General features: G+C 37.5%; 1 protein-coding gene across 1 annotated transcript in view; it reads left to right on the top strand.

The window, feature by feature from the left end:
- The window catches only part of UVRAG (UV radiation resistance associated), a 359730-nt gene that overhangs the window by 51543 nt on the left and 283264 nt on the right, over positions 1–24923 (top strand). Inside the window, 1 exon segment of the mRNA XM_061202856.1 lies at positions 18904–19021. Coding sequence (XP_061058839.1) covers positions 18904–19021 — 118 coding nt within the window.

Below are 24923 nucleotides of genomic sequence, written 5' to 3'. Positions count from 1 at the left end.
TCTCATGAGCATTTCACTGTGCTTGGCTTGGAGTTTTGAGAATTTGTTTCTTAAACTTATCTCTGGGCTTTGACACATTATCCCTACAACTTTGGGGATTTTAGGCTAGAATTAAAATGTAGGAGAGACTGTATTTTAAACTTCTCTTTTCGGGCTGAGCTGTCAGACTCCATCCCCTTTCCCCCTGTTATGGTATGTATTAGTGAAACTTTGGAATGTCCCTGTGTAATTTGAGTGATCAGTCTTCCTGTTTTGTTCCTGTCTATCCTTTCTTGAATATCCCACTTAAGAAGTCCTGATTCTTTACCGCTTCACATTTCTGAAACAGCAGCCATCTGGTGATTGTGGGGTTTTTGATGTGAGGAATTTTATTTGTGTAATGTTTGATGCTGATTGCCATAGACGTCATTTACTAGTAATGTTATCAGTCATTGAAAAACTGGAGTCAAGTGCGTTTATTGGTTGAGAAGCTGAGAAAGCTGAGTATTAGAACCCAGCACTTAGGAATCTCTGTTTGCTGGTCCATTGAAATATCTGGCACTTTTTCCCACCATGGTTTTTAGAATGTCCTACAAGATGCAGTCAGGCTTTTTTGAAAATAATGAGGAAAACAAGGAAGCTGAAACTGACAGCTGCCTTTGGCTTTTGTCAGTAGATTCCTGGGTAAGAAAAAAAGAGAAGATACAAATGAGTGAAAGTGGAAATCAGACTTTTATGGTCTATTTTTTTCCGGGAAAAACTTGGACCTCTTTTAACATAACTATATTTTTTTGACTAAGGGCTTAACTGTGAGCTACATGTGTTCATGTTAACCTATGTCAAAACTAGTTCTGAGTGCAGAAGTGGAAGAAACTGACCGAGTAATCCATCTATTCAACAGATATTTATAAAGTACCTCCTTTGATTTATGTTAAGCGCAGGATTAGCAACTATATGTCTTGTTTCCTCCAACCTACTTAAGTCTTTCAGAGGATATGAATTATTTCCTGTCACAATTCCAGTCTTTTTTTTTGTATAAGAGCTAATACAGGGGCTTCCCTGGTGGCGCAGTGGTTGAGAATCTGCCTGCCAATGCAGGGGACACGGGTTTGAGCCCTGGTCTGGGAAGATCCCACATGCCGTGGAGCAACTAGGCCCGTGAGCCACAACTACTGAGCCTGCGCGTCTGGAGCCTGTGCTCCGCAACAAGAGAGGCCGCGATAGTGAGAGGCCCGCGCACCGCGATGAAGAGTGGAGCCCGCTCGCCGCAACTAGAGAAAGCCCTCGCACCGAAACGAAGATCCAACACAGTCAAAAATAAATAAATAAATTTATTAAAAAAAAAAAAAAGAAGAGCTAATACAGGAAAACTACACTTTTTTTTTAACACAACATGAAACTAATTTAGGAGTATGAAAAAGCTGTGTTTTAAGTCTCGCGGCATGTGGGATCTTAGTTCCCCGACCAGGGATTGAACCCGTGCCCCCTGCAATGGAAGTGTGGAGTCTTAACCACTGGACCACCAGGGAAGTCCCTAAAATGTTAATATAAGGGTATATTTGAAAAGCAGCAACATGGGAAAGACTTTGTAATTTTTCATTCTGAAAATAGATTAGAAAGCAAGATAGGCAGGTAGGCTGCAGGGTGCTCATTTCAGGTATAGGATATTTTACAGGACTGTACTCATTACAGGATAAAGTTGGTCCATCATAGAACTGTACATATAGTAGGTATTTCAAGCTTGTTTTAATGAATTGACTAAATGGAGTTTTTCCTACATGCAAGGTATTTAATATAAATATAAAAATAAAGAACAGTTGTCCCAGTGCTCTTGAGTGACTGGTTTACATTTGATATTCCTTTATTTCTATCAAACGAAATCAGTCTGATTATTAGATGGGGGCACTAGAATTGCAGAATTTCTTAATTGTACATTAGCTGCATTTTTGATATTTTATAAACTTGGATGTTTTAAAACTACCTGCAAATTACTAAAAATCGTTGCTCACTATTACTACCTTGTATTTTCAAGAATAGGTTACCTTATCAACGCCCTCTTAAATGAGGTAGCAAAATATGCAGTGCATTTTAGATATTTTATCAAAAATAAAAACAAAATAAGTTGATACTTAGAAGTAAACATAAAATCTGTTAAAAAATGGAAAAATTTAATTAATTGGTATTAAATTTCTGATGTGTACCAAATACTGTGTTAGACTCCGGTGTACTTCTTTCTCTAACTTCTCTTATTGTTGGAGTACCAGAATATCTTTGAATACGGTTTTACAATTTCTTAAAAGCTAATAATTATTTTTCTTTTTTTTCCTTTAATATTTATCTATTTATTTGGTTGCGCCAGGTCTAAGCTGCGGCACGTGGTGGGCTCCTTAGTTGTGGCGAACTCTTAGTTGAGGCATGCATGTGGGATCTAGTTCCCTGACCAGGGATCAAACCCGGGCCTCCTGCATTGGGAGCGCGGAGTCTTAGCCGCTGCACCACTAGGGAAGTCCCTGTCCCTAACATTTTCATTCCACAAATATTGCGCTCAACTCTGTTCTACACTATCATTTGTATAACAGTTTTTGTTTTTTTGCGTTTCTACCATGTATACTACAGTGGTGAAGAATATGTTTTCTAGAGCCTGATGCTTGGGTTCAAATCCTGGTTCCATAATTTCCTGGTTGGCAGTCTGGAAGCTACTTAATCTCCCTATGTCTCAGGGAGGCTCAGATCAAATGGGCATAATAGCACCTACCCTGTAGGGTTGTTGAAAGAATTATGTGGGTCATAAATTTGCCTAAAAAGGTGCTTGGTGCGTAGTAACTGCTCAATGCTCACGAAATGTTAGCTCTTGCTACTATCGTTACTACTACTACTGCTGCAGTTTGTCAGGCTCCGAGGATACAGGATAAATAAGGCACTGTCCTTGCCCTGGAGGGATTTATAATCTAATGGTTAAGGCAACTACGTCAGCAGACCATTTTAGTGTAATATAAGAGATGGTTTGAACTAAATGCTGAGGTGGGAAAGAGAAGAAAAAGCATTCTAGCAGAGGGACCAGCTTGAGCAAAAAGGTAAGTAGGTGTAAAAGCGAATGGCAGATAATTATGTGAGGCTGGAGTTTAAGGATCTTGGAGGAGGATGGTGGAAACAAACGAGTTGGAGAGGTATTAGTTTGGGATTAGATTATGGAGGGCCATGTGTGCCATGCTTTGGAATTTGGACATTATCCTGGAGGTAGAGGGGAGGACTGTCTTTTTTTTTTTAATAGACTTTATTTTTTAGAGCAATTTTAAGTTCATAGCAAAATTGAGCAGAAGGTACAGAGATTTTCCAAGTACTTTCTGCCCCTGTACGTACATAGCCTCCCCCATTAGCAGCATCCCACACCACAGTCACACGTTTGTTACAGTTGATGAACTACATTGACACATCATCATCAGCCAAAGTTCATAGTTTACGTTAGGGTTTACTCTTGGTGTTATACATTCTGTGGTTTTGAACATATGTATAATGACATGTGTTCACCAATATAGTATCACGCAGAGTAGTGTCACTGCCCTAAAAATCCCTTGTGCTACACCTACACCCTGCGCTACATCTACAACTCCCTCCCCACTAGCCATGAATGAAAATTGTTCCACATCCTTGTTAGCATTTGGTGTGGTCAGTATTTTGGATTTTGGCTATTTTAATAGGTGTGTAGTGGTATCTTGTTGTTTTAGTTTGCATTTCCCTAATGAAAAATGATGTGGAACATCTTTTCATATGCTTATTCGCTGTCTGTATATCTTACTTGGTGAGGTGTCTGTTAAGGTCTTTGACCCATTTTTCAATCAGGTGGTTTTGTTTTTTTATTGTTGAGTTAAGAGTTCTTTGTATATTTTGGGTAACAGTCCTTTGTCAGATGTGTTTTTTGCATATATTTTCCCCCATGCCTTGTTTTCTCATTCTCTTGACATTGTCTTTCAGAGAGCAGAAGTTTTAGATTTTAATGAAGTCTAGTTTATCAATTATTTCTTTCATGGAGAGTGTGTTTGCTGTGGTATCTAAAAAGTAGTTGCCGTTCCCAAGGTCACCTAGATTTCTTCTATGAATTTTATAGTTTCGCGTTTTTACATTTAGGTCTGTGGTCCATTTTGAGTTGGTTTTTGTGAAAGGGTAAGGTTTGTGTCTAGATTCTTTTTTTGTGTGTGGAGGTCCAGTTGTTCCAGCACCATTTGTTGAAAGACTATCTTTGCTCTACACCTACACCTTGCGCTACATCTACAACTTCCTCCCCACCAGGCATGAATGAAAATTGCTCCACATCCTTGTTAGCATTTGGTGTTGTCAGTATTCTGGACTTTGGATATTTTAATAGGTGTGTAGTATTGCCTTTGCTCCTTTGTCAAAGATCAGTTGACTATACTTATGTGGTATAAGTTTCTGAGCTCTCTATTCTGTTCCTTTGATTTACTTGTTTATTCAGTTTGTCAGTATCCACAAAATAGCTTGCTGGAATTTTGATAGGGATTGCACTGAATCTATAGATCAAGTTGGAAAGAATTGACATCTTAACAATATTGCATCTTCCTATCCATGAGTATGGATTTTCTCCATTTATTTAGTTCTTCTTTGATATCTTTCATTAGGGTTGTATAGTTTTCCTCATGTAGATCTTGTTCATATTTATACCTAAGTATTTCATTTTGGGGGAGTATAATGTAAACGATATCGTGTTTTTAAATACAAATTCCCTTTGTTCATTGCTGGTATATAGGAAAGCAATTGGCTTTTGTAAATTTACCTCGTACCCTGCAACCTTGCGATAATTGCTTAGTTCCAGGAGTTTGTGGTTGATTTTCTCAGATTTTCTACATAGATGATCATGTCATCTGTTGAACAAAGACAGTTTTATTTCTTCCTTCTCAATCTCTGTACCTTTTATACCTTTTCTTGTCTTATTGCTAGTACAAACTAGTACTTGTTTTTCTTTTCTTTTTTAAACTTTTTGTTTAGAAAGAATTACAAGCTTATTGAAAAATTGCAAAAATAAAACTTGTACAAGAATACCTTTATACCCTTTACCCAGAGTCATCTATTGTTAACATTCCATTTGCCTTGTCATTTGCAAGCTATCTCTTCCTAGGTCTATACAGATATAGATAAGTTTTTTGTGTGTGTGAATCATTTGAAGTTAAGTTACATACATCCTGACCTTTTATCCTTAAATACTTGAGTATGTATTTCCTAGAAGAGGTATGTTCTCTTTTATATCTGCAGTATAGTTATCAGTTTCAGTAAATTAACATTGATATAATGCTTTTATCTAATCTGTGGTTCATAATCTGTCAGTTGATCCCATAATGTCCTTTATAGAACATTTCTTTCTCCAGTTCATGATCCATTCTAGAGTCAGGTATTGCATTTAGTGGTTTTATCTCTTCTTTAAGGTAGAACATTTCTGCAGCTTTTCTTTGTCTCTTTTTTTAAGGTCAGTGTCATTATACAGATAGACCCCTTCCTCCCTTTTTAAAATAGACTATTCTTCATTTTCTGTTTACCTGATGTTTCCTCATGATTAGATTCAGATTATGCATTCTCTCAATTGGAATTTCTTTTTCTTTTTTTTCTTTTTTATGGCCATGCCGCATGGCATGTGGGATCTTAGTTCCCCAGCCAGGGGTTGAACGCGCACCACCTGCACTGGAAGCTTGGAGTCTTAACCACCGGACCACCAGGGAAGTCCCTTCAATTGGAATTTCATGTGTGGTGATGCATCCTTCATAGGGTATCACTTCTGGAGGCACATGATGTCCATTTGTCCCTTACTGGCGATGTTTATTTTGGTCACTCGGTCAATATATTATCTGATTTCTCAACTATATAATTCTGTATGTGTGTGTCTGCCCTTGAAACTAACTAATAAACAGTCTGTAGGGAGACACTTTGAGATCATGCATATATCCTGTTTCCCCCCCCCCGCCCCCCCTGCCCCAGATTTATCATCCATTGATGATTTTTTAAAAAAATTAATTTATTTATTTGGCTGCGCCGGATCTTAGTTGCGGCACACGGGATCTTTAGTTGCGGCATATGAACACTTAGTTGCGGCGTGTGGGATCTAGTTCCCCAGCCAGAGGTGAACCTGGGCCCCTGCATTGGGAGTGTGGAGTCTAAGCCACTGGACCACGAGGGAAGTCCCCATTGATGATTTTTGTCTGAGGTAATCTTGGCTATCATTGTGGTAAAATTATGATTTACGAGCTCTTAACACTCCCTCCACATTTACCAGTCTGCCCTTGGCATTGTATTGTGAGAGTAGGACAGTTTTGAGGAGAGACTGGCAGTGAGAAGAGTCATTGAGAAGGTGGTAGGGAGAAGGTTGCTGATGAAGTTTCTAAATAAGGGGAGACTGAGGCCTAAGCTGTGAGGCAGTGTGAGATATTCATTCATTCATCATTCCTTTATTCCTTCAGCAAACATTTATTGAATATCCGTGTGGCTGCGCTTGGGATAAATAGATGGTTTTGGTTCTTAAGGAGTTTATAGTCACAGGAGGCTACAGAAAGGCCAAGAGTTGTGACAAAATAGAAGTGCTATTAAGAGGTATATATAAAATATAACTTTAATGTGTATGTTAATATAACATACACATAAGGCTACTGTCTTATGGCACTGTGAAATATCTAATCTTGTCCATGGTTTACTCATTGGTTCATCCATCAAACACTTACTGAGTATCTACTTTGTGTCAGGTGCTAAGTGCTATGGGTAAAAAGAGGAATGAAACTTGGTTTCTTTATTTAAGGCTCACCCCTCTTTTGGGGGTACACAGCCATATAAACATAGTTGATAAAGCATGATTGTGAGCATGATTGTGGTAAGTGCTGTGATGGTGGCATGTATATAGCATAGTCATGGCACAGAGGGGAGAAATTATCATCTTGGTTTAGGGTAGTGGATAGGGCAGTGTGGTCAGGAAGGATGTCTCAAAAGTGGAGATTCTGAGTTGGGTCATGAGGAATGATTTGACATTTGTCTGCTTAATTGTAGATGCTCATTTTAGTCCAACTCTGTGATTACCATTTGCTGTCATATTTTCCTCCAGTCAAGATTCATGGCTCGTTTTCACACACTACTGCAGAAATATCCTTTAAAAATTATTCATGAATGAATTTGCCACTCTTACCCTTTTATCTTTTGTTATGCTGCCTTGTGTTTTTAGTAGCTAATGTCTTTAAAACCATTCTCATAATATTTTTAGCTACAGTAGTTAGAACCGTCTCCCCCACTTAACAGGTGAGAGAATCAAGGCCCAGAAAAGAACAATGAAGAGCTAGAGTTCATACCCAGCTATTTTGGTTCTAAATTCGGAGCTTTTCCCACTATCTTAGTCTGTTTGCTTCTTGGATTTAAAGCACAGTTTTCCAGTTTCACCTTTGTCTCTGCCTTCACAAACCTGTATAGCTCGGGTTAGGTGGATAGATTTTGAACCTACAAGTAAACTGACCGCTAAAAGCTGAGGCAACCTGTAGGGTAATAATTGTTACATTATTGAACTATCTTATGCGCTAGCACTGTGTCTAAGTGCTTTGCAGTTCTTCCCTGTACTCTTCATTCATTGCAACTCCATGAGGTAGAAGCTGTTATTAGCTCCATTTTACAGATGAGGTGTCTGAAGGTTAGAGAGATTAGTTACATACCCAAGGGAAATAGCAGAGCTGGGACTCAAACCTAAGTTGGCTAAGTTTATACCACAACACAAAGCCAGTGTTTGGTATAATTGGAATAAATAGCTCACAATCTGATTTTGATCTGAAGCACATGCCCTTTGTTTTTTCTCAGGTTGATTTAATTGAACTCAGTTTGTAGCTGGGAGTCTCTGGAACTGTTTATCCTAGTGCTGCAGTGTACTGGCTGTTGCACAGGAGTTAGCCCTCATGTCGCGAGTGGCTTAATCTGCCTCTTCATCTATTTCTTTCGTGGCTGAGCATCTATAGAAGTCCCATATTATTGGCTCTTAAAAAAGTCAAAACTTCTTGGTGCAGATGTGGAAATGGGGCAGAGACCAGGGCTCTTAATTTTATTGAATTTATGTGGGAGAGGTAGTCAGAGGTATTTCGTCTTCCGTTTCGTTGTGTAGTTCCTGGCACATCATGGGTACTCCAGAAATGTTGAAATACTTTGGTTTGTTAGGGTACAATGTATAGGAGAGAATTATGAAGACATGAGGATGTTTGTGAATGTTGCGAGCTTATTGAGACAGATTGGGATTGAAGATGGTACTGGAAAGTAGATTTAGGGCCTTTGGATTTATTTAGTAAAGCTTGATTATAGTGGGAGGACCTTATTAGATAAAGGCAACCTGGGTTAGTTCTGGGGCAAAGAGAAGGGGGTAATGGGAAAGAAATAATGGAAATGAAGACACGAAGATTCTAATTTTGCTAATCTTGGTAGGTTTTAAAAATAGAGTCTCCCTGAAATCAGTATGTTAACATTTAATGCATAATGGGGAATATCCTGGCAGTCCAGTGGTTAGGACTCTGCGCTTCCACTGCAGGGGGCACGGATTCAGTCCTTGGTCGGGGAACTAAGATCCAGCAATGCCATGTGGCTTAGGGGCCCCCCCATCCCCACCCCTGCGCGCCGCCAAATGCATAATGGCTTGTACTTGTTTAAGGAATTGTATAGAGATTACTATTTGTGAGCTCTTGTTTGCAGAAGAGGAAGTTGATATGTGTATAAGAGAAGAAAGCTGGTTTTTACAGTATAAACAACAATAGCTTTAGGGAAATGAATGAAGAATGTGGAAAAGAAGAAACACATGCCAGAGATAACTGTGAAGAAAGAATTGATGGGCTGGGTGGCTGATTAGAAATGGGAGTAGGGGCATGGGACATCTGCCAGGCAACGATGTCTCAAAGGTTTTGAAACAGGGTATCTGGGAAGCAAATACATGGTGTACATGCACACATGTACACATAGCCTAGGAGATCAGGCCTGGGTGCAAACCTTGATTTTGCTACTTACTAACAGTGTAAACATGGATAGGTCCATTTACTTAGGACCTCAATTTTATTATCTAAAAAATGAGTAAAATGGCTTAGACTAGTGCTTATTAAACTCAAAATGTAAATACAGATTACCTGGGGATCTTGTTAAAATGTAGATTCTGATTGAGTAAGGTCTGTAGTGGGACCTGAGAATCTGCATTTCCAACAGGTTCCGAGGTGATACTGAGTAGCAAAGGCTTAGATGACTTTCAAGATCCTTTTCAGTTCTGTAATTCTATAATTCTATTTATTGAATGTTTGTCCTTTGGAAATCTGTTATACTCTTATGACTTTATTACCTCTATTTAGATAGATAAATTCTAAATCTGTCTCTGCTTCAGATTAGAAATGCCTAAACCAATTCGTCATTTTACACTAACCACATCCCTTTCTTGACATCCCTATTTCTGTTAATACTTTATATTTGTAAAATACTTTACAGTTTTTCAGAGAGCTTTTATATCCATTATTTCATTTGATCCTTAAAATAACCCACAGAGGTAAGCATGCAGGAAATATCTCTGTTTTATGGAAAGGAAAACAGGCTCAGAGAGACTAAGTGGTTTGCCCACTAGTGAGTGGTTAGAACCACCCTTGAGTTCAGGATTACTGACTCTCTTACCACTATGTCACACTGCTTCTGGTAATGACTATCACAGATACCTGGGCTTAAGGGTTGGTTGCCATCTCTGTTTTTTTAAAGATGTAAATTTAGTTTTATTTTAAAAGATAGGTAATATATTCATATGGATCACAATTCAAAGGTATGTAAGAGGATACAGTGAAGAGTCTCCATAACACTCTGTGCCCCAAATACCCATTTTCCCTTCCCTTGGCCAACCAATTATCAATTATATTTTATGCATCTCCCATCATTACATAATTATATTCTTTTTCCCTATGAAACATAAATGATAATTTGTTAAGCACAGTGTATAAACTGTTTTGTACTGTTTTTAAAAAACTAATAGTATATCTTACAGATTGTTCCATATCAGTGCTCAAAAAGCTGCCACATGATTTATTCTTTATGGCCCCATACTATTCCACTGTAGGATATACATTCTGTAATCTAGCAGTCCCCTGTTGATGAACATTTAACTTATTTCCAGTTTTTGCTACTGTTGTATTCCATACATCATATTGTATATCTGCAAGTGTATTTTTAACACAAATGCAGAAGTGGAATTTCTGGGTCAAAGAATCTATGCATTTGTAATTGTGGTAGGTATTGTCAGGTTGCCATCTTAGAGGTTTTACCAATTATACTTTTTTCAGGGACGTTTCTGTTTTGCCACTGCTTGCCTCTGAATATGTTATCAGACTTTGTGATCTGTGCCAGTTTTAGTGTAGTTTTAAGTTGCATTTCTCTTATGAGTGAGGTTGAGAATCTTTTTTTGTTTAAGTGCTATTTGTATTTTCTGTGAATTAATCTGTTAATATTCTTTGTCGGTTTTTCTGTTGGGTTGTTGGACTTTTTGTTCTATGAACTCTTTATTTTATTTTTGGCTGTGCCTCACGGCTTGCGGGATCTTAGTTCCCTGACCAGGGATTGAACCCGGGCTCCTGGCAGTGAAAGCGCCGAGTCCTAACCACGGACCACCAGGGAATTCCGATATGAACTCTTTATGTTTTAGTGAAATTGTCTTTGTTACATGAATTAAAATCTTTTTGTTTGGTTTTTTTCCTTTGGTTTTGCATATGCTAGTTTTTGTCATGCATAATTTAAAAACATTTTATGTAGTAAATTTTATTGATTTTTTTTTCTTTCTTTTTATAGCTTCGGAGTTTTATGTCATTCTTAGACCTTTGAGGTTATAAAATAATTCTTCATGGTTTCTTTTGATACTTTTATGCTTTAATTGTTTACATTTGAATATTTTTAAACCATCTGGGATTTGATGTAAGGTATAGGGTATGTTTCTTGTATATATACATATTTCTTTTCTTTCCTTCCCTTTCCCTTTCCTGATGGCTACTCTATTGCCCTAACACCTTTATTGATTAGTTCTTATATCTCTAGAGGTCCTTTAACTCCTTTATTTCTTTTATCAATCTTCTCTTTGTCCTCAACCATATCCGTTATCTGGTTAGTCTCCCCATTAAGCCCATTTTTGTCTTTGTGCTCCTATAGAGTCTTATCCTTTCTTTCTGGTCTTATTGATAATACTTTAAAACTTTTTATTATGGAAATTTCAATGAATGAAGAAATATAATGTATATTTTATATATAAATGTGTATTGAAATGCATACATACAGGGTGGGATGTAATAAACTCCCAGGTACCTATTACCAGTTATTGGTAATAACTATCAATAACTATCACCTCATGGTAGATCTTGTTTTATCTGTATACCTAACTAACAATACTTGTCCTCCCTCCCTCACCCCAATTATTTTGAAGCAAATTACAGGCACGATACTACTCTAAACACTTGGACCATTGAAGCTGTCTCTGTCTTCCGGTTTTTATCCTGCAGGTCATCCTGTGTAATTCTGTGTCTTTCTTCTGTCTTACATTTTTAAATAACAGTTTTTTAATTAAATGGTCTTTGAAAGTATATGTTGGGTACTTTTACCTCAAACTGGCTTTTTCATGTGCCCAAACTCCGGTTCTTTAGAAAGATTACATACTCTGAAACTAGGGAATGCCATGTTTGTATCCCCACAGTTCCTAGCATAGTCTGTAAAGGAAATAACAGCAAGTAAAATAGAAGAAAGGGGAATGAGAGAGGGAGGATGAGAGAGACATACATGGAGAACAATACTGGATCTGTCACTACAAAGGCCTATTTCTTAGAGCAACACTACCCAGAGGAAACATGGGAGAAAAAGGGCAAGTTTGGACTTCCCACCGAGATTGGAGTGAATAGGGTAGAGATTAAAAAAAAACAAAAAAACCCAGAGCCAAAATGTATAAGAAATGTAGGAAGTTCAGAGACATAGATAATTTTGTCTTTTCTTGTGGAGAAGCCTGTTAGTGCATAGTAAATGACTGAATTAAATTCTAGGACTTATTTGAACTTGAGTGAGAGGAGAGTTAATGTCAAAATAAGCGCTTTGGTTCCAAGGTTGTGTAATTTGTGTCAGAGAAAGTTCTCAGTTAGGAACAGGAGCTATAAAGTTTTTATGAGAGATCAGAGTTGGTGGTTTGTTTGTTTAAATCTGTAACATTGGGTGTTGGCACCATCTGCTTTCTCTCCAGCAGCATCGAGCGCTAGTTTTAAAGCATTTCTGTGTTCTTCAAAAGTTTTCACAGTGAGTCTTTCAGCTGGGATCAAGAGATTAGAAAAAATAGTTAGGTGATTGAGACTGCTATAATATAGAAGGGGCTTTTGTATTTTTTTAAAAAGACTGACCTAATTTATCAAGCTTAAATTCTTGATTTGGTAATTCAACATTTTTACCTTCCTTGGAAATGTGGAAAACTAATTTTCTCCCAGGTTTGCTTTTGTTGTCCCTCAAATAAGTGTACCAAAGTAGCAGTAATCTGACTTAACCTGGGCCTTAATTCTTCCATGCCAGTTAGCCTGGCCCCAGGCTGAGAATAAATGCCTGACCTGAAAAAGAAATGAACTGGGAATAGGAAAGCGGAACGGTATTCAGAACAAGTTTGACTACATTTCCAAATCAAATACTACTTTAAAACTTCTCATAACTCAGTGATTATCTACATTAGGGGTCAGCAAACTGTGGCCACCGGTCACTGGTTTTTTATAACAACTGATGAAATAAGAAAGGTTTTGACATTGTTAAAGGATTACAGACAAACAAAAACCCAAAGAATTTGCGGAGACAGGATGCACCCTGAAAATCTTGAAATATTTACTTTCTGTTCCTTTTAGAACAAGTTGACCAACCCACGATCTACATCATTCAGGGTATATAGTAGTATTTATTTATGTGGACATTTAAAATTTCTTGTTCTTTTGTTTGTGTTTCATATTAGCACTTTGTTTTTGTAAGGGTTATGCAATTTTCCATTGTGTGAATATACCACAGTTTGAGTGGTTATTCAGTTTTTGCTTTTATAGCCCATATTTGCATTTGGGCTATAAATCACATTTTTGTGATTTGTGGAATTTCTTGGTCAAATATTATGTGCAGTTTAAAATTTGGTAATTGTTGCTAAATCACTGTCCTTCCAAAATGGACCATTCTATATTTTCCCCAACATTGTTTTTCTTACTAGCATCAGCCCTGACAGAGACTAAAATGGTTTGGTCAATCAGATAGAGCTCTTTGTTTTCTATTGCTGAGTAACAAACAAAAAATTTAGTGGCTTAAAACATCATCATTTATTTTGCTCATGAATATGCAGTTTGGTTCGGGCTTGGTGGGAACAACTTGTCTGTGCTTTACTTGATGTCATTTCTGGCGTCTCAAAGGCTGGGTACTGAAATGGTCACTTGCGTGTCTGGTTATAGCTGGGATCTCTCAGCTGGGGCTGAGGAGAACACCTGCAAAGTCTTTTCCACTTGGCTGCTTGGCATCCTCACAGTGGGGTGACTGGATTCTGAGGAAGAGCATCCTGTAAAGAGGACCAGGTAATTTTACGATTTAGCTTCAGAAGTCACATGGCATTATTTCTGCCATAGTCACAGGCCTGCCCTCATTTAAGGGAGAGGGAACATAGACGCCACTTCGTCAAGGAGGAGTGGCAGCATCACATTGTAAGAGAGCATGTGGGATGCGATGTATTGGTGCGGCCATTCTTTGGAAACTACAGTCTCCACAAGCTGGAATATTTGTTTTGGTGTGCATATCTTTATGAGTGGGATTATACGTCTTTTCATATGGTTATTGACCATTTCCATTTCTTTTTCGGTGGCTGCCTTTTTGTATCCTTTGCCCCCTTTTCTATTGGACTATAGATTATTGATTATATTATTGATTTGTAATAGCTCTTGTAGACTAAGCAAATTAGACTCAAAATTTGTTTAGAAGATACATCACCGTGGTCTTGGGAGTCATAAAAGGTGTGTGGGATGATAGCTTAGTTTGGTGACGGTGGGGATTTGTGGAGTCATTATATTTAAGAAACGCAGTTACTCTTGTTTTTTAAGCAAGGGGTACAGGGAAGGAGGGTGCACGATAGCCATTTCTTCCTCCTTCTGTTGGCCATCAGCCTCCCTGAGTCACTCTCCAGCAGTGACGAGGAACGAGATCAAGGACACCACATTTCTCTTTGGTCATTATTATACCTCAGAAACCAGAAAGTTTTAGATACCAGCCAGGGAAAGGTAATATTTGGGAGGAACATAGAACACCGATGGCGCACCTTACTACTGAAAATTGCTTTGGTTTTCTTTTAGTTCTGGGGTGTGTTTTGACTTGCTGTCACCAAGGTTAAGGTTAAAAATTATATCAACAAAAATGGATTGACCCACCAGAAATTATCATTTTCTAAAATATGGAGATGTTTAACAAAATAAAACATTTCTTTGTACCTTGCCTCTAAATTAGAATGTTCTCTTCATCTACTAACCTGTTAATGGGATAAATTCTTTGTTTTTAAATTAATTAATTAATTTTAAAAATTTATTTTATTTTTGACTGCGTTGGGTCTTCCTTGCTGCACGTGGGCTTTCTCTAGTTGCGGTGAGCGGGGGCTACTCTTTGTTGTGGTGTGTGGGCTTCTCATTGAGGTGGCTTCTCTTGTTGTGGAGCATGGTCTCTAGGCGCTCGGGCTTCAGTAGTTGCAGAGCGTGGGCTCAATAGTTGTGGCTCGCGGACCCTAGAGCGCAGGCTCAGTAGTTGTGGCGCACGGCTTAGTTGCTCTGCAGCATGTGGGATCTTCCCGGATCAGGGATCGAACCCGTGTCCCCTGCATTGGCAGGCGGATTCTTAACCACTGCGCCACCAGGGAAGCCTCGGGATAAATTCTTGATCAACAGTTACAATGTAAGTCTTCTCTCTAGTTGTAACCTTTGATAGTTTTATAGGGACTGGATATGTCATTATACAGGAGTTCTCATTTTAGGTATGGTTTGATCCAGAGACAAATTCTGTTGCCAGGACTTTTTTACTTTTATTTTTTTAATTGAAGTATAGTTGATTTACAATATTAATTTCAGGTGTACAGCATAGTGATTCAGTATTTTTACAGATTACACTCCATTAATAGCTATAATGGCTATAATTCCCTGTGCTCTACACTATATCCTTGTTGCTTATCTATTTTATGCATAGTAGTTTGTATCTCTTAATCCCTTACCTCAGTCTTGTTCCACATCTCTGGACTCTGCTGTCTAACTTGCTGTTTTCATTTCACTGTGGTGGAAAGATGACTGCCAGCATCTCTAGTCCCATGCCCTTTCCAGGTTCTGGGCCAGTAGGGGGAAAAAAAACCTCTCAACAATTTAATTTCTGGGTTTTCTAGGATCCTAATCATGTGTTATGGTCAGGGGGATGGAATGTGCTGATTGGCCTGATCTGAGTCACGTGAGCCTCCTTGGCGTTGGAGGTGGAGTTAATTCTACAGGAAGTATTATATAGATTGATAGCAGAGGAGAGTGGTTCTACAAAGGAATATCTGAGGGTTTTTTTGTTTGTTTGCTTTGTTTTTGTTTTGTTTTTTGTTTCTTAAACCAAATAGGTGCTGGGCAGGACAAAACAAAACAAAATAAATAAAAACAAAGCAAAAAAATTATTTAATCTACTGTTATGTTTTAAAGCAGTTTTCTAAGAGCATTAGTACTGTTAACAAGAAGAACCAACCATTTTAGATTCTTTAGAGGCACCAGTTTACAATCATACTAATGAGTAACGCTTACTTTTTTACTTAAGCAAATGTTTCAGATCTACAACATATGGCAGTTAAGTCTTGTTTTAGAATTTATACTTGAGAGATTTGTAAAAGAAAAAAGTTAAGGAATTTAGGATCATACTGGTCTTTTACCCACTGCCAACATTGCAGGTAGCAGAGTTGTGCTCTAGCTACATCTATCAATCCTCCAAATCAAAGCTGAGTAAGAAGATTTAATTTTATTTGTTAGTGAACGTTTTTAACCTTTATATAGAATGTTTTATAGGCAGTGTTTCAAAGACATTAAAGCCATGTTAATTCCAACTTAAAAATTAAAATCTATTCAGCTTTAGTTTTAGGGATAGGTGTTTTTAGAGCACAACTTGGATGCCTAAAGCTACTGCTGTAGAAATATACGCAAAGAGCTTTTTATAACTGTGAAAGCTTAGAGCTTTGAGAAAGTATAAGGAGATTGGCTGGTAAAGAAGCTGCATGGAATGTTATCTTAAAGAGTAATTCCAAAGTCTGTGTAAATTTTATTTACTCAGTATTTTTACTTTTCTAAGATAATTGAGCCAGTTTAGATCATAAGACAGATTTGAATTTAACTATCTTTAGATGGGCCATTGAAGAGATAATCTGATATTTAATTTCTGTTTAGACAAGGTCTAAAGCAGTGTATTTATGCAAGATGGTGCCACCAGGCCACGAACTACTGCTAGATTGTATACCCTGGAGCAGTTAAAGGTAGATGAGTGCTGAGGATTTGCTGTAGTCCAGAAGCACTGCTAAGATTTGAGCCCCCTTTCAGTTCTGAGATCCATTCTTAGGTTTGAAGTGCTCTCTATTCTCCCACCATCTCGTAGGTGGGTGTCAGAATCCACTAAGGGTTCCAGGCCACTCAGGTTCATTGCAAGGTCTAGGTCATACCAAGACCTTCTTGACTGGGTTAATTCACTGGACATATATTAATTCAGTCAAAAACCGTTTTTGTGTTCCTGCTATTTGCTAGGTACTCATCTAGATGCTGGAGATACAACAGTAAATAAAATAAAGTCTCTCCTTTATAGAACTTATAGTCTAGTTGGGGAAGATTGATAAATATCTGGAACTATCCATAATTCCATATTAGGTATAATTATACATTGTTTTGGTCAAGTATAGATGTTCTGGGGAACTGAGAACCAGAGAGGATCCTTTAGGTCACCTTGATTTCTTTAATATTTCCTTGGATCATAGGGTAATATTTTGGGCAAAGGTGGGTGGTATAGCCTAAGGCTGGTGGTAATTTTTGGTATTGCTATTATATTTTGGACTAGGTTTAGTTGATTTAAACTTTTTCTTATTTATTTAACTTTATTTTTTGATTGTGTAAATCATTCTTATGGTACAGAAGTTAAAACTACATAAACAAGTATCAGGGAAGTCTTGCTTTTATCTCTGTTCCCTCCAACCTGTTCTCACCCCCATAGGTAATAATTTTTCTGCGTTTCTGGTTTAACCTCCCAGTGTTTCTTTTTAATTGCATTAAAAAGAAACAGTTCAGTTAGAGAATCAGGAAGGAGGAATCTTCTCTCCTTAACTTTGAAGCATAAATGGATTTCCTTAAAGAGAGTAGTATTCTAGATTGAGGGGCTAGCATTAGCAAAAGCATGGAGCTAGGACCATGCATGATCTTTTTCATGGAACCTTAAGCAGTCATGTGTGACTAAGGGGTTGGGTATGTGGAAGATCTAGTGGGAAGTAAGGATAGGTTATGGAGAGGTCGGATTGCACAAGGCTTTGAAAGGAATAATGGGAAGTTTGTACTTTATGCTGGAGGCTTTGGGTAATGTTTTCAGGTTTTTGAATACAGGACCAAGATTGGAATCCTACGGCAGAATAGATGTGATTGTTGTGTATAGGCAATTAATAGTTCCTGTCAATTAAAAATCTTGACTGAGAAGGTTGATGAAAAACATATAGTAGAAGGAAATAGTTGCTGTAATCCAGGGTGTGAAATGGAAACCTTTGGCAGATTGTAGAAATATAAGTCTTTTAGAGTAAGCCCTAGGAACTTTTTGTAAGTACATTTGGGGCTTTTCGTAGTTTGAGTATTAAACAAATTTATTAGACAATAACCTTCTCTGTCAAAGAATCTTAATCTCTAGATTGGGAGAAACGATTGGGTTGGTATGTGCATGGAAGGGAAGAACTGAACTTTTCTGGCTGACTGCACATGTAATTGAAGATGGACTTAGCAAAGTAGGCTTTCAGCCTGAAGGGAGAGCTTTAAGCATATTTTAAAACTGAGCCAATGGTTTCTATTTTTAAGTCTCTGAAAATAATGATCTGACACAGGGAACTAGCTTTTGAGAATGAATCTGTTGTGCTTAGACTTCAGCATTGCCAACTTTTTCTCCTTTTGATATGAGATGATTTGGCTATCCCTTAAGTTATCTTATATTTTTGTTGATTTCTACTGTTGCTTATGGAGCTTTGCCTTTCCAACACTTGTGACTCCAAGTAATTCATGCATCCTAGTTGGAGAAATTGTTGGGAAGGATGCCTGATTAGGAAATAGGGGCTGGTTAACTGCTGGTCAAGTGAGAGTTTAAGCTGACAACAGTTGGGTTACTGGCTGGATGGAGTGAACAGTGAGTTACTGCTTTTATTTTTTGGCTTTGGCTTCTTTTCCTGGTTGTAATAGATGATCTGGCGTCAGACTGAGCTAGCAACAGAGGTGTATGTATGTAATAATGGCTGATTTTCTGTTGGTATGAGGTGGACTTTGCATGTCTACCAGCATCCTTCCGAAGGAAAAAAAGCAAATTACTATTATACTTAGTTTATGTTCCAGGAAATACTAACGCTATTCTACAGGTATATAGCATTGATATAACATTTATGCTTTTCAAGAATGTTTCATATCTGTTATTTCATGCTCCCAACAACCTTGTAAATGATATAGGGCAGGAATAGTTCCTATTTGACAGAAGAGATGCTGAGGCATAAATAAGAGACTGGGTTAAGGTTGCTGGCTCAACAAATAAACGACTGGGACAACTTACTATATTTTATGTTTGAATTGTAACTTTCAGAAAGCTTTATAGGAGGAAGAAGCTGAATACTCCTCTTTTTTTGTTATTATTTTTCAGCGACGTCTTAGACATCTTCGGAACATTGCTGCCCGGAACATTGTTAATAGGAATGACCATCAACTCCTTGATACCTACTTCACACTTCACTTGTGTAACACTGAAAAGGTATATAAAGGTAAGGGAATCTGGACTTGCCACCCACAGATCGTTGCATCTCATTTTTATTCTTTTGTAACACAAATGATTCTCAGTGCCTCTTGCTAGTATTGCTTACTAGAAAGCTAAGTTGTCATGCTGTCTGAAAATATTTCATGAGCAGTTGTTATACATATTGAAGAAACATGTCTTTTGGATAGTTCTTTCAGATAACTGACACTTACATTGATAAATTTATCATTCCTTTATGAATGTTAACGTTTAATATCTGTATTCCAGTAGCTGTCATTTAAAACAGGTTATTTGATGGGACTTCCCTGGTGGCGCAGTGGATAAGACTCTGTGTTCCCAATGCAGGGGGCCCGGGTTCGATCCCTGGTCAGGGAACTAGATCCCACATGCATGCTGCAACTAAGAGTTCGCATGCCACAACTAAGAGTTCGCATGCCACAACCAAGGAGCTGGCGAGCCACAACTAAGACCTGGCTCAACCAAAAAATAAATAAATAAAATAACTAAAACTTAAAAAATTTTTTTTTTAATTTATAAAAAGAAAAGGTTATTTGAAGGACTTCTTTGGTGGTCCATTAGTTAAGACTTCACCTTCCAATGCAGGGGGTGTGGGTTCGATCGCTGGTGGGGGAGCTAAGATCCCACATGCTTCGCGGCCAAAAAACCAAAACATAAAATGGAAACAATATTGTACCAAATTCAATAAAGACTTTGTAAATGGTCCACATCAAAAAAATCTTAAAAAAAAAAAAAAAAAAGTTATTTGAGTCCAGTATCCAGCACTAATTTGCTTTTCTTTAAAATATAATTGATTCCTTTAGTATTATGGTAATATTTGGACCTAGTTCATATCTTCTCATATCTGTACTTCTGTGTGTATATGGGGTCATTTTTAGAAGAATGGCATGGTTTCTTTGAATTCAGTTCCACATTGAAATGTGGATTCTTCCATAAGTGATAATTCTAAGAGTACATCAGATATTTGATTCAAAATCACAAGTATCTTTTGAATACATATTGGATGAAAGGCACTTTGATATAATCAGTTGACCTGTGTTGGATGCTGTAAGAGAGGAAGCATGGTATAAGGACAGGAATATTGGATTAGGATTGAAACTACATTGATACTAGTGCTAGCTATTTCAGCTAGTATATAAGTATATACTAGCTGTATACTATATACTAAAATAGCTATATGCTAGCTATGTGATTTTTGGACAGAGATCATGGCTTTTTTAGCCTCACTTTTCCCATTTGTAAAGTGGAGATAATGAGGTCTTAAGAAGTCAGGCAAGACAGATTTTTATGAGGATCAGCTGAGATAAGGTGATAACACTTGGTTACATGTGAGTAAAGGTCTATTTATATTAATAAAAGGTGGCATTATTTTAACTTTTTTCTTTTTTTTGGCCGCGCTGCACGGCATGTGGGATCTTAATTCCCCGACCAGGGATCGAACCCATGCCCCCTGCATTAGAAACGCGGAGTCTTAACCACTGGATCGACAGGGAAGTCCCAGATGGCGTTATTTTAAAAAGAGGTACTAAGGACTTAATTTGAATTCTATCCTGTAGCAAAGATGAAAAATTCAAATGACATTTTATGTTTTTGGTTTTAATTACTTTTAAAAATTGTTATTAAAGCAGTAGTTGTTTAACAACTTTTTTCTTTTTTTAATTTCAATACCAGTATATGCTAATTTAAAAATTTAATCAGAAATTATATAGAGTAGAACCCCCCCTTCATATACAAATAGCATTAAAGTAATTTCGATGGGTAAAAAAAAAGGACTCTAAATTCCGCCATTTTTACATAGTTTTATTTCATTCTTACTTTTGATTCTAACCATTGCATATTTTTAAAACAATTGTATTAATCTGAACGAGTAACACTAGCTACAATAACAAATACCACAAGTCACTCAGTGACTTGACATAATAAATTTCTTAAACACTAAGTTCAATGTAGGTGGTTTTTTTTCCAATAATAATTATAATTATTTATTAAGAAATAAGGAAATTTAGACTTAAATCTAAAGTCTCCCAGTTCTTGAGCAGCAAACGATAGCTGGAAAGCAGGCTTTTCACAAGTATAATCAATTCTTTAATTTATTTGCTTTTCAGTTTTAACTGGAAGGCATAATGTGGTTTGCAGAAGCAGACAAATATTTATTTATTTATTTATTTAGCATTTAAACATATTATCTAATTTATTTATTTATTTTTTAACATCTTTATTGGAGTATAATTGCTTTACAATGTTTTGTTAGTTTCTGCTGTATAACAAAGTGAATCAGCTATATGTGTACATGTATCCCCATATCTCCTCCCTCTTGCGTCTCCCTCCCACCCTCCCTATCCCACCCCTCTAGGTGGTCACAAAGCACGGAGCTGATGTCCTGTGCTATGCGGCTGCTTCCTACTAGCTATCTGTTTTAATGTAGGTGTTCTTTATCAGACATTGGCTTGGCAGCTGTCCTCTAAGTGGTGACTCAGGTATCCAGGCTCCTTCTATTTTGGAATGATGCTTCTGGTATGGCAAGAGCAAGGGATTATTTGAGGGAGATTTTTTTAATGGGAATGGTCCACATGAATTCCACGACATTCCATTAGCTGTATATCTGTTGCGTCATCCTTTTTAGATGAAATGTTGTCTTCCTATGTGTCCAGAAGAAAAATGAAAGTTTGGTCACTATTTGTCTGAAGGGTGTAAACATTTTTGCAGATCTTAATGCGTTTGGTCTGCTGCTCACTAATTGGTTTTATCACTAGTAATATATGACAGTGCCAGAGTACTTCACAGTTTTGATAGGTTTCTATATAATCAGTTCTTGGTTATTATCTTGGTTAGAACTTCTGTGTCCTTGCTCCAGTGTTATCTCTGATAATAGTTACTAATATTGAACTTGGTACATTTTAGGTATTTGGTAAATGATAGCAATTATTATTGGAATTGTAATGTTAACAAGCATAATAGTAGTTACCAAAAAGAGTAGTCATGGGACTGGTTGATGACCATGATGCTGAAAACTTGTCTAAGAGGGGACTTCCCTGGTGGTCCAGTGGGTGAGACTCCATTCTCCCAATGCAGGGGGCCCGGGTTTGATCGCTGGTTGGGGAACTAGATCCTGCATGCATGCCGCAATTAAGAAGTCGGCATGCCGCAACAAAGATCCTGCATGCCACAACTAAGACCCGGCGCAGCCAAAATAAATAAATAAATAAATAAAAATGTAAAAAAAGAAAAAAAAACTTGTCCAGGAGATACGATGAAAGCAAAGTGATTTTTTTTTGTTCCTGTTTTTTTTTTTTTTTGTCTTCTTCTCTAGCTCTGTTTATATCTTGAGCTTAGAAGTTATTATGGACTGTTTCTTGAAGTTATTTCAATAAAATGATTGTTAACACAATTAGGGAATAGTTGGTTTCAGACCACAGGGAAGTCCCGTGTCTAGTAGTGGTACTGAGTCTGTCACTAACCGGCAAGCCCTTTGGCTAGGGCATCTAGTTCCTCTTGTGTGCCGTTAGCTAATTTATCTCTAAAATGAGAGGACTGATGATTTCTGAGACTTCCTACTGCTCCAAAATGTCATGGTTGAATGAAGTCTATTATGTCTTCTTGTTGGGCCCACATGTTATGCTCTATAACTTTTAACTACCATAGGAGGAGCCAGGAAGCTCTTTCCTTAGTAAACCTAATTAATACCACCTTATCTTCTTGGACCTGTGATGATAAACATGAATATTCATTGCATGATCATTATGTGGCCCTTGGTGTAGGATGACCACGACGGAAGGCCTATGGGCTTTTCTTACAAAGCCACCTGTCCCACCTGTCCAGTGGCATCATTTCTCAGTTTCAAAAGAAGGTTTTTTTTTAAATTAGAAGAATATCTGAAATGCTGATTTCTAAGTTATTCTTTTATTTCAGCTGAATTCACAGGAGAGCATAAGAAGTTACATGTGAGTTTTTTTGATTTTTGACATTTTTTTAATGCTCTTAGGAGATGGTCTATTTTTCAGGTAGTTCAAATCGAACACCATTTATTACATTCCCAGGGAACAAAACCTTGTGTTAATGGATGAGGAGCTAGGTTCTAATCCTGGTTCCCTCTTAAACTTGGAAGTTTTGTAAAATCAAGTTTGCTCTTCAGCCACAGTTATTTTCTCACCCATGAAATGTGAGCGCCTGTCCTTTCCTGGAATCAACCAGTTATTTTGAATACATCAGAAGACAACCTCTATATAATCCAATTTGGTGATCTCATGAATGTCTCATAGTTTTAAATATCACTTATCACCCTAACAACTCACAAATGTATATCTTTAGCTTCAGCCTCCCCCCTGAACTCATGTTCCTGTATTCAGTTGCCTACTCTACATCTCCATTTGGAGTCTAGTAGATACCTTAAACTTGATATATTCAGCACTGAGATTCTGATGTTCCAGCTCTGATCTACCTCCTGTATTTGTCCTTCTATCAGAAAATGACAACTCTATCCTTCTATTTCCTTGGCCAAAAACCTTGGAATCATCCTGGATTGTCCTCTTTTATATTCCACATTCCATCTTTCAGCAAATACTTTTGGTTCTTACTACCAAAATGTATCCATAATCTTTTCCCTTCTTACTACCTCCAAACCACTATCATCTCTTGCCTGAGTTTGTTGAAGTAGACTTCTAACAGGTCTGCCTGCCCACTCTCTCTTTCTAGTGTGATCTCAACCGAGATCCTATTAAAATCAAAGTGAGGTCATGTTATTCCTCCCCTCAAAACCCTCCAGTGGCTTCTCATTTCATTCAGAGTAAAAGCTAAAGTTCTTTTGGTTTCCTAGGCCTTTCATGATATGGCCGTCTGTGACCTCCTTCTACTCTTCTAGTTGTCTCTGTTCCCACGCAACTGCCCTTGTTGCTGTTCCTTGAATTCATCAAGTTGACTTCAGTTTAAAGGCCTCTGCACTGGCTGTTTCTTTGGCCTGGGCACTCTTTCCTCCTGATAGCCACATGACTAGTTCCTCTGCCTTCTTTCAGATCTTTAATCCAAATGTTTTCTCAGAGAAACTCTCCTTGATCACTGACTAACCCCTTTTAAAAATTGTGACTATTCTCCTCTCTGTCTTTTGTGCTTTATTTTTCTCCACAATACTCCAGATTGTCTGGAAAACTGTATGTTTAATTATTTGGCTAACGCATGTCCTCTTCACTAGAATGTAAGCTCCACATGGGCAGAAATTTTTAGGTCAGTTTTGTTCACTGCACTATTTCCAGTACTTGGAACAATGCTTGGCACAAAGTAAGCCCCCAAATATTTTGATTGAACTTTTTGGCTAGCTAATGCCACCCATGGTTCAAAATATATATAAAGGTTTATATTAAAATCTTCCTTTCACCTGTCCCATCTCCCTAGTTTTTCACCCCACCGTTGTTTATCTTTACTGAGATTCCTTATGCAAATGCAAGTAAAAATAGTACCAAATTATATATCTATATATATCTATATCTGTATCTATATTTATATATATATATATCTGTGCCTTGCATTTTTTACTTAATGTAATTTAGATGTTTTTCCATATTATTTCGTAGAGAGCTTCTTTAATTTTCTTTTTAGTTTTGCATTGAACAGATGTACCATAATTTATTTAATTGGCTCCTATTGGTAAGCATTTAGGTTGTTGCAGGCTTTTGCTATACGCACAGTACTGCAGTGAACAATTTCATTGGTATACATTATTTTGTATGAGTGCTAGTATAGCTATAGGGTAAATTCCAAAGAGTGGAAGTACAAAGAGAACGTGTACTTAGAGTTCTGGTAGATATTGTAAAACTGCCATTGTTGACATTCCCACTTGCTATGTACAGGTACCCTTTCTCCCACAGCCTGACCAACAGACTGTGCGGTCAGACTTTTGA

Source organism: Eubalaena glacialis, chromosome 10 (assembly GCF_028564815.1).
Source record: "Eubalaena glacialis isolate mEubGla1 chromosome 10, mEubGla1.1.hap2.+ XY, whole genome shotgun sequence".
NCBI classification, from domain to species: Eukaryota; Metazoa; Chordata; class Mammalia; order Artiodactyla; family Balaenidae; genus Eubalaena; species Eubalaena glacialis.
This window is presented reverse-complemented; position numbering and strand designations above follow the sequence as displayed.